At 36.4% G+C, this 10,676-nt stretch overlaps 1 protein-coding gene across 1 annotated transcript; it reads left to right on the plus strand.

Annotated features, from left to right (window-relative positions):
• The first annotated feature begins 273 nt into the window (after positions 1-273).
• LOC145059944 (uncharacterized) lies at positions 274-609 on the plus strand. The gene has a single exon (XM_079007702.1). The coding sequence runs from the start codon at positions 274-276 to the stop codon at positions 607-609; it is 336 nt and encodes a 111-aa protein (XP_078863828.1).
• The last annotated feature ends 10,067 nt before the right edge of the window (positions 610-10,676 follow it).

A 10,676-nucleotide genomic window follows, 5' to 3' on the forward strand; every position in this document is an offset into this window, starting at 1 on the left:
CCGATCCCAAATGAAGATCCAAAAGAGGTACAGGAGGAAGAAAAAGAAAACCTGAAATCGCAAGAAGTCAATGCGACTCGACGAGTCAAAGAGAAGAACTCGACGAGTTTGATGTATGAATAGAAACATAATCCTCCCGTTAAACAGTATCAACCTCCATTGATATTTCCAGGCTGAGATAGACAAGAAAAGCAGAGTGAAGTATATCAAAAGTTCCTAGAGCACATCAAAGCACTTCAAATTAACATTCCCTTCATCGAGGCGGTTGCAAAAATGCCTAAGTATGCCAAGTTCTTGAAGGAGTTTCTTATAAATAGGAAGAATATGGAAGAGGTGTCAAAGGTGGTTCTTAATGAAAATTGTTCGTCTGCAATGTTGAACAAATTGCGAAAGAAAATGGGTGACCCGGGTAGTTTGACCATGCCATGCCAATTTGGGAATTTAGCTACTAGTTATGCATTGGCTAATTCGGGGACAAACATAAACCTTATGCCATATTCATTCTTTAAGAAGTTAGACCTTCTGGATCCGAGACCGATTCGAATGGCAATTCATCTAGAAAACAAGACGGTGAGATTTCCAATGGAGTATGTGAGGACTTATTGGTGAAAGTCGATAAATTCGTATTTCCTGCGGATTTCATAGTACTAGATATGGAAGAAGACCATCAAGTGCTGATCATTCTTAGACGACCTATCCTAAACACCGCAAGTTCCATGGTGGACATAAGAGAATCCAAACTTACCCTTCAAGTGGGATAAGAGTCAGTTACATTTGGAGTCAATCAAGCCATGAAGCATTCAAAGTATAATGATGACACGATCTTCTCAGTGGACATTTTAGAAGAATTAATGGAAGAATGGAAATAAGACAAGTCAAGCGAATCCACCATTGCCTTTGAAGACAACTTTGATGTTGAAAAAGACCTAAAGGAGATAGAAACACTGCTCGAAGAAGCTGAATATGAAAAATTAATCTAAAGCTCTGAAAAGTCAACCCGACGAGTTGGGGTGAAAAAACGCGATCAGACGGGAAATTTGGCCTGAACTCGATGAGTTCTCTCTCTGGAATCGACGTGTTCAGTGTACAAAACACGAAGTTAGAGCTGAAAACTTTGCCTGAACATTTAGAATATGCATTTTTGGAAGAAGGTGGACAAAAACCCGTAATTATAGCTTATGACCTCACCAAATCTAAAAAAGAAGAGCTAGTCAAAGTCTTGAAGAAGAGAAAGAATGCCATCACATGGAAAATCACCGATATTAAAGGAATAAGCCCTTCTTATTGCTCTCACAGGATCAAACTTGAAGAAGGTGCAAAACCGGAGGTGCAACATCAAAGGCAGTTGAACCCGAACATGCAAGAGGTGGTCAAGAAGGAGGTTGTTAAATTCTTAGATGTCATGATTATATATTCGATTTTTGGTAGTCCATGGGTTAGTCTCGTTCAAGTAGTGCCAAAGAAAGGAGGGATGACGGTCATGACGAACGAGAAGAACGAGCTCATACCTACACGAACGGTAACCAGTAGACGGGTGTGCATCGATTACCAAAAGCTAAACGATGCCACTTGCAAAGACCGGTCCCTCTTCCTTTTATTGATCAAATGCTTGAGTGATTATTTGGCCATAGGTATTATTGTTTCTTAGATGGATTTTTAGGTTACATCCAGATTCCTATTGACCCAATTCATCAAGAGAAGACGACTTTCACTTGTCCAAGTGGAACATTCGCTTATCGACGCATGCCTTTTGGGTTATGCAATGCGCCAACAACCTTTCAACGATGCATGACGACGATATTCCACGACATGGTGGAAAATTTTATGGAAGGATTTATGGATGATTTATCTATTTTTGGATCTTCTTTTAATAATTGTCTTACTAACCTTGACTTAATGCTTGCTAGGTGTGAAAAGACCAATTTGGCCTTAAATTGGGAAAAATGTCATTTTATAATGAAAGAAGGCATTGTTTTAGGCCATAAAGTATCCAAAGCAGGGATAGAGGTGGATTGGGCAAAAATTGAAACTATTGCTAAATTACCCCCACTAACAAATTTGAAGGGCGTTAGGAGTTTTTTAGGCCACACAGGTTTCTACAGCCGTTTCATAAAAGATTTTTCCAAAATAAATAGACCTTTAATTCAATTGCATTTGAAAGATGCACCTTTTATTTTTCTAAATAATGTTTACACTCTTTTGAGATTTTAAAAGAAAAATTAACTAATGCCCCGATCATTATCTCCCCAAATTGGAACGTTCCCTTTGAAATAAGCGACTTTTCCTTAGGAGCCGTGCTTTGCCAAAGGGTTGAGAAAAACTTTCAACCCATTTACTATGCAAGAAGGACATTAAATCCGGCCCAAGAAAATTACACAACAACCGAGAAGGAATTGTTAGTCGTGGTCTATGCCTTTGACAAATTTTTCCCCTATCTTATTTTGTCTAAAACGACTGTTTTTACTGACCAAACTGCTATCAAGTATTTGTTTTATAAGAAGGATGCAAAGCCAAGATTTATCTGATGGGTGATTTTACTTCAACAATTTGACATCGATATCAAAGACAAGAATGGGATGGAAAAGGTAGCTACCGACCATCTATCTAGATTGGAAAATCCAAACAGGGACGAGATGGACGACAAGGGTATTGGTGATAGCTTCCCAGAAGAATACTTGATGGTGATTATGGGGGAAGAACCATGGTATGCAGACATTGCAAATTTCTTGGCTGACAACTTTCTTCCAAAAGGGCTCACTCACCAGCAGATAAATAAGCTCTTGTCAAAAATTAAATATTATTTCTGGGATGAGCCTTATCTTTTTAGGAGTTGTACGGATGAGATTATTAGAATATGTGTTTTTCATAAAGAAACCTGTGACATTCTAGAGCATTGCCACAATGGGCCGACAGGACGACATCATGGGGTACAATACATAGCTAAGAAGGTGTTTGATGCGGGATTTTATTGGCCCACAATATTCAAGGATGTTTCCACTTATGTGAGAGGGTGTGATGTTTGCTAGAGAACGGGTAATATTTCTACAAGGAATGAAATGTCTTAAAAGAACATCCAAGTGTGTGAAATATTTGATGTGTGGGGTGTGGATTTCATGGGACCATTTCCTTCATCTAAAGGAAATAAATACATACTTGTGGCGGTAGAATATGTATCAAAGTGGGCAGAAGCACAAGCATTACTGACAAATGATGCAAGGGTCTTGGTGAAGTTTCTTAAAAGGCTATTTTCTAGGTTTAGGGTACCAAAGGCATTAATAAGTGATAGGGGAACCCACTTTGCTAATGATCAACTAGCAAAAGTGTTGCAAAAATATGGTGTACGCCATAGATTTTCAACACCATACCATCCACAAACAAATGGGCAAACCGAGATTACAAATAGAGCACTTAAGAGAATTTTGGAAAGATCGGTGGGGAGCAATAGGAAAGATTGGGTTGATAAATTGGATGATGCGCTTTGGGCATTCCGGAATGCATTCAAGACACCCATTGGAACCACACCCTATAGAATAGTATATTGTAAAAACTGTCATCTACCAATGGATCTTGAACATAAAGCTTATTGGGCTTTGAAAACATGCAATTTTAAGCCAAGTGAGTTGCGTGCCAATTGACTTTTGCAAATGAATGCTTTAGAATAATTGAGGAAAGAGTCTTACACTAACTCGCTGATTTATAACGACAAGACAAAAAGGTGGCATGATGAAAGGTTGAAGGGTAATAAGGAATTTGAAGCTAATCAAAAAGTTCTCTTGTACAATTCAAGACTAAAGTTATTTCTGGGAAATGTGCGCACTCGTTGGTCAGGGCCTTTCACAATTAAGCATGTTTATCCGTACGGGGTGATTGAGTTATGGAGCAAGGATAGGTCGAGCTTTAAAGTAAATGGGCATAGAGTTAAGAAATATGAAGAATGCATGCCAAATGAAGAAAGACTAGAAGAAGAGTTGGACTTGGAGAAAGCCGCTGCAACATAGAGCGGAAAGGAGTCCAGCTAAAGACTCCTAAAAAAGAAGCGCTTACGGGAGGCATCCCACTGTTTGAGTTTATTTCTTTTACCCTTTCCTTTTCGTTTTATTTTTAATCTTTTATTTTCGTTTATGTGTTTTATTGGGATTTTTTTTCAATCTAAATCTTCTTTTTAGCTTAAACTGATTGCTTGAGGACAAGCAAAGTTTGAGAGTGGGTGTGGTGGAATTAATTTAAAGAAAGCAAAAAAAATTCAAAAATTTTCATACACAATTAACAACTCGCCGAGTCCCTACCAGAACTTGACAAGTCCATTTAAAATCCGCGATATTTTGCGAAAACGCGTCTCTACTCGTCGAGTTGGGACTTGGGACCCCCAGACTCAACGAGTAGAATTTTATTACTGGAAAAAAAAATTAAACTTTATAAATTTGGGTTTTAACCCTAAAGGGTAAAGTTTTTTTTCATTCCAGCCGCCACTCGCCTACCACTCGACGAGCAAATTCTCAAGCAACCAACCTTCATTATCGTGATTTCTCTCCATTTCTTGCACAAAGTTTAGTTTTTTCACTCATAATTTTTTTAAAGGTTCGATCTTTAGTAGTTTAATGGCTAAAATTTGTTAAAAGCCTGATTTTTGATTTTGACATGAACATTAGGGTTTCGATTCGGGCTAATTTAGAGTGTTTTGACTGAAATTTTTTGTGAATTAATCCTTGGTTTACCACCGTTAACAAACCCCTGGAGTTAGTTTGAGTATAATAGACTAAATCTGTTCGATTTATTTATGGAGACTCGAACTGTTTATCAGGCTCGTCGAGTCAGTCTATGAACTTGACGAGTCTATGTAGCTGTTTTACAGAATTTTATTTTAATGTTTTCTGTGGTTTGTGTGGTTTTTCCTTGTGGTTGATTTTGTAGAAGATGTTTAGAAGCATGGGCCAAGGTTCTCAAAGAGGCCAAGGGGACTTCCCTTGGTTCAACTTCCCGCAAATTGGATGAAGTCTACTTTAGTTAGGTGGAGGAAAAGGCTAGAAACACTCAAGTCAAAGGATTTTTATGTCCCAAATGAGATAAGATGGAATTGGCTAGATCAAGTGGGTTTTGTGGAGGCATTGAATCCATATTTAACCAAAGTTTTCGTACATAATGGGGTTTCAGTCACTCATGAAGTCACAACTTCATAATCTCATATCTTTCCCATAGTTGACCATTTTGCCCTTTTGGTCAATATTTGACTAAAATTCAACTTTCTCTAAATTTTAGATTCTTATAATCCCCTTCTGTTAACAGATTCCGTCCTTGGAATCTTCTCTTACTCTCTTGTTTATTTTTCTTACTTAATGACCCATTTCTAAGTTTATTCTCTACTTTAACCTTTAAACGCGAAATGCAGTGGCAAATCTGTTGGATTAGGTGTCTAAGCCAATACCTAAATTAATATAATCTTGAATTATTAGCAAAGTCCTTTTGGGTTGCTTTCAAACCTAGTAATTGAATAGGATGAATTTTAGAGAGAGAGAGAGAGAGAGAGAAAGAGATTGATTTATTAATTTATTATGTGAATAATAAATTAATTAAAAATCAAAATGAATTTATTAATATGTTATGAAAATAATATATTAATTAGAAATCATATTATTTAATTAATAATTAATTAGAAAATAATTAGAATTAATTTCGGGATTAATTAGATTAATTAAAAGTGTCGGGATTGTTTGGTTATTTATTGAAAGTTGAAATAGGAAGGTTCTAGATCCTCATGGAATGAGGTGGACGAAAATTAGCAAGGAATATCCTAGAATTTTCATCGATAGGGTAAGGATAACAAGATAAGGCAGTTTGATTATTATATTAATTAATCTAGGCCTTATCCCATAATCCCTAGCTTTGGCCCCAAGTTTCCTTCAATTATATAAAGACCTCTCTGGCCTTCATAATTTCGTCTATCCCCTCTCACAAGCCATAGTACAAAATTTTGAAGCTCTCTTCTCTCGCTCTTTAAGCCTCCTTAACTCTAGGGTTGGGTGTGAACCATTAGAGGCACTATTTATCTACTAGCATAATCAAAATATATGTTTTCTTTACCTTTTTATTTATTTCGAAAATACTAGGGTTCTTGATATTCAAATTGATTATGGCATTCAATAGTGAAAACTTAGATCCTTAGGGTGTATGCAAATCTAGTTTTTTATTTTTGCCTAAAATGTTATTTTTGTTATATATAAAACCTATCAGTAGTATCAGAGCGTATGTTTTCAATTGAATTGCATACTACTTGAATAGATCAAGATTAGGGTTTATAGAAATTAAACCCTAAGGGATCAAGATTTCAACTTGGGCTAGGGTTCTTGAAACCCTAGCCTCCACCACAATTTTCGAAATTCCTAAGGTTTCCTTATTTGATAATTATCACTTTTAAATTGCTTAAAATAGGATAATTAAATAAAACAGGTTAACCCTTATCCCCTTGAATTTTCAAAAATCTAGTTGGGAAGGAATTAAACTTAATTATTTAATTAATTGTTAATAGTAGATAATTATTTAATCCATATAAAATTTAAATTAATTTAATTAATGCTTAATTAAAAAATAAAGAGTAAATATTATTGGTTTATTTTAAATTAAATTAATTTTTTAAATTTCGAATAAATTTAAATAAAATATTAATTTCGAAAATTTAACCTAAACCTAGTATTTTGAAAAAGGTTTTAAATTACACCTTATACTATATGTAAAATTAAAAGTTTAATAATTACTATATGTATAAGACTAAGTCATTCAAATCGCAAGTACACCACATTCACGAAGTTGAACTATAAAAGGGGTATAAGGAATCTGCCTATAAAATGGTAGTTCAATGGGTGTCCACTCTCACCCACTGCTTCTTTGTTTGGTGGAGGGTCGTTAGTCGAATGGATTTGATAGGAAAAAAATCTCATTAATAAGTATAATGCTATAAAAGCAACTAAACCTTTTATAAACTCCCACTCTTAGTTACTTTAGGAAAATGTGAAAAGTATGCTAATCCATAAAATTGCACATTATACTTTATAGTAGTTAGTGAAGCATGTGTGGTTAACAAGCACACTAACTGTGACTATAAAGAGTAATAATGGGCATCATGAAAATTATCAATGACTAATGGAACGCGTATGGTTAATCAAAACATTAAAATTAGATGATAAATGACATGGAGATTGCCAAGCACATTTTTATGGTTATCCACATCTTGTTTGTGATCCTAGGTATCCCAGTCACAAATAGAAGAGCATAATTCGAGATAAAACATGACATTGATAGATTCAATGAATCTCAAAAGATCTAGGAATTTCATTGTTCGAAATTAGTGAATTGCTTTTACCTACCCTCATAAATTCGCGATAAGATTACGACATCCCTCTTCTTAGTTGTGAATTGTTATTTTGGATGCTAACCTTAATCATTTATTATGGGTTAAAATATTAATGATAATTTTCATCTAACTAAAACTATTATTTTCTCTATAGATATTTACTCCTTTCGATGCTTCTATTCCATCGTCATTTATCCACCATTCGGGTTTCTCCCTACTCTCCATTGTCTCCAAAGTGACATTTGATGGATCCAACTACAATGATTGGATGCGCAACATCCGAATTGGCTCTTCGATTCAAAGGAAAAGAACATGTCCTTGAGGAAAAGCTCGTTGAAGTCAACAAAAACACTGCTACTCTTGAACAACTAGCCTCCTACAAAAAACACTATGATGATGCAAAAAAAAAGTTGCTTGCATCATGGTCGCCAGTAGGTCTCATGAATTATAGAGGTTCTATGTGGACTACTGGCCTTTTTGAGATGAACAATGACCTTGTGGAAAAGTACCAAAAAAGAGATCATCAAGAGAAATTTGAAGTGGTCAACTCCCTCATGGCTTGCAAGATGAAAGAAGGAGAGTCTGTTTGCAACCACATGTAGAGAATACAAAGATACGTGGAGCACCTCGTAATCCTCAATGTGCATTTTGATGAGGAGTTGGCCGTTGACATGGCCTTAAACTCCTTGCTAAGTTGTTATGATCAGTTTATATGAGCTTTTCATTTGAATAACACATAAACCACATTGGCCCAACTCCACAACTTGCTACAGACTGCTGAGTCGGGATTGAAGGGAAAGAATGCAACTCCTTCTACTAATGCTCATGTTCTCTCCAATGGATAAGGTAAAGGGAAGAAAAGGGAGGCTCCTACCAAAGCTAACAAGAATAACAAGGCCCGTGAAGGATCATCTAGCAATGGCCCCCATGAGAGGCCCAACTCAGAAATTCTACCTGTTAGTGACCCCAACGAGGCCACTTGTTACTATTTCAATGACAAGGTCCATTGGAAGAGGATCTGCCCACAAGTACCTACAAGACATCAAGGATGGCAAGGTGAAACTATCATCATCAGGTATATACACTATTCAAACTAATAACTCACCATCTACTCATTATTGGGTCCTTAATACAGGATATGGTTTTCACATTTGTTCTAATTTGAAGGGGCTAAAAGAAAGTGAGGAGGTGGATCATGGGAAGATGAATTTGATCATGGGCAATAGGCGAACTTCTATTGTGACCAAGATTGGGACTTAAAACCTCGTGCTTAGTACTGATGTTAGGATTAGCTTAATTGATTGTTTCTATTCGTCAAAAATGACACAAAACATTATTTCATTTCATGCATTGTTTAGACAAGGTTTTCGCTACTCTTTTGATGCTTTGAATGGTTCAATTCTAGTTTATAAAAATGGTGTTTTTATATTTGAAGCTTTACCTTGGAATGGTGTATATGAAACTATGACTTGTGTTGATATTTTAGGTAATAGTATATTTCACATTTATTCGTCTAATGGTTTAGACAAGGCATGCTTGTGGCATTGTCGTCTTGGGAACATTAACAAGAAACGCATCGCCCAACTCCAAAAGGATAGAGTCTTGGAATCATTTGACCTAAGGCCAAATGATGAATGTGAATATTGTCTTTTAGGCAAGATGAAAAAATCACCTTTCACTGAATCTTGTGAAAGAGATGAGGGTTTGTTGGATCTCATACACACAGATGTGTGTGGGACCTTCAGACCCACCACAAGAGATGTTAATCGGTTTTATGTAATGTTTATAGATGGTTATAGTAGATATGGATATATCTACTCAGTCAAACATAAATCGGAAACCGTTGAAATTTTCAAAGAGTTTAAGCATAAAGTAGAGAATCAATTATACAGGAAGATAAAAATGCTCCGATCTGAAAGAGGAGGAGAGTATCTTAGTATCGAGTTCCATAACTACCTCAAGGAATGTAGAATAGTTTCACAACCAACTCCTCTTAGGACACCACAAATTAATGGTGCAGCTGAGAGGCATAATCGAAGCTTGTTGGACATGGTTTGTTCCATGATGATTCAAGCCACTCTTCCCATTTCCTTTTGGGGGTATGCCTTAGAGACAACCACCCATATCCTTAATCTTGTCCCTACTAAAAAGGTTGCCAAAACACCTCACAAAATGTGGACAAGGAAAGTTCCATGGTTAGCACAAATCAAAGTCTGGGGATGTGAAGCTTTCGTTAGACGAGAGGCTCGTGACAAGATAGAAGCCATAAGTGAGAGATGTATTTTCATTGGCTGCCCAAAAAGTCTTTTGGATATTTGTTCTATAGGTCTAGTGAAAACGTGGTCTTTGTAGCATGAATAAGAGTCTTTCGCAAGAGAGAGTTCATATGCGAAGAGGAAAGTGGGAGCACAATTGAACTTGAAGAGACTTTAAGAGTCAACCAATGAAGGAACCTTTGAAGACACTAGGGTTAAACCAGAGGAAGATATTCCAATTGAACCAGGTGACACTTCATTACCTCTTGGTCATTCTAGTAAAATTAGCATGCCACCTGAGCTCTATGTTTTCCATATAACTTCAGATGGTGATACGTTTATCATTGATCAAACATTGATAAATTTGGATGAGCCAACTAACTACAAGGAAGAAATGGTAGACCCTGAGGAAGCCAAGTGGAAAGAGGCAATAGATAACGAGATCAAGTCCATGTATGACAACCAAGTTTGGAATTTGGTTGATCAACAACCTGGTCGAAAGACAGTTGGTTGTAAGTGGATCTTTAAGAAGAAGACTGGAATGGATGGAAATATGCACACATTCAAGGCACGACTATTTCAAAGGGGTTTACTCAAACCCAAGGGGTTGACTATGATGAGACCTTCTCGCCAGTGGCTAATATTAAATCTCTTAGGATAATGCTCGCCATAGCTGTCGTTCATGATTATGAAATTTGGTAGATGGATGTCAAAATTGTTTTCCTTAATGGAAAGTTGGCTGAAGATGTTTACATGAGTAAACCAAAGGGTTTTGTTGATGCAAAGTTCCCCAATAGAGTGTGTAAGCTTGAGAAAACCATATATGGATTGAAGCAAGCATCTTGTAGCTGGAATGTTTACTTCCATGAAAAGGTCAAAGAGTTTGGTTTTTCTAGTAGTGAGGATAAGTCATGCATGTATGTCAAAGCTAGTGGGGGTATGGTAACATTTCTAGTATAGTATGTTGATGACATACTATTCATGGGAAACGACATTCCAACCTTGAAAGAAGTTAAATCTTGGCTTGGAAAGTGTTTCGCTAAGAAGGATCTAGGAGAGGCAGCCTATATTATCGG

Source organism: Lactuca serriola, chromosome 6 (genome assembly GCF_051521515.1).
Source record: "Lactuca serriola cultivar US96UC23 chromosome 6, Lser_US96UC23_V15, whole genome shotgun sequence".
Lineage (NCBI taxonomy): Eukaryota > Viridiplantae > Streptophyta > Magnoliopsida > Asterales > Asteraceae > Lactuca > Lactuca serriola.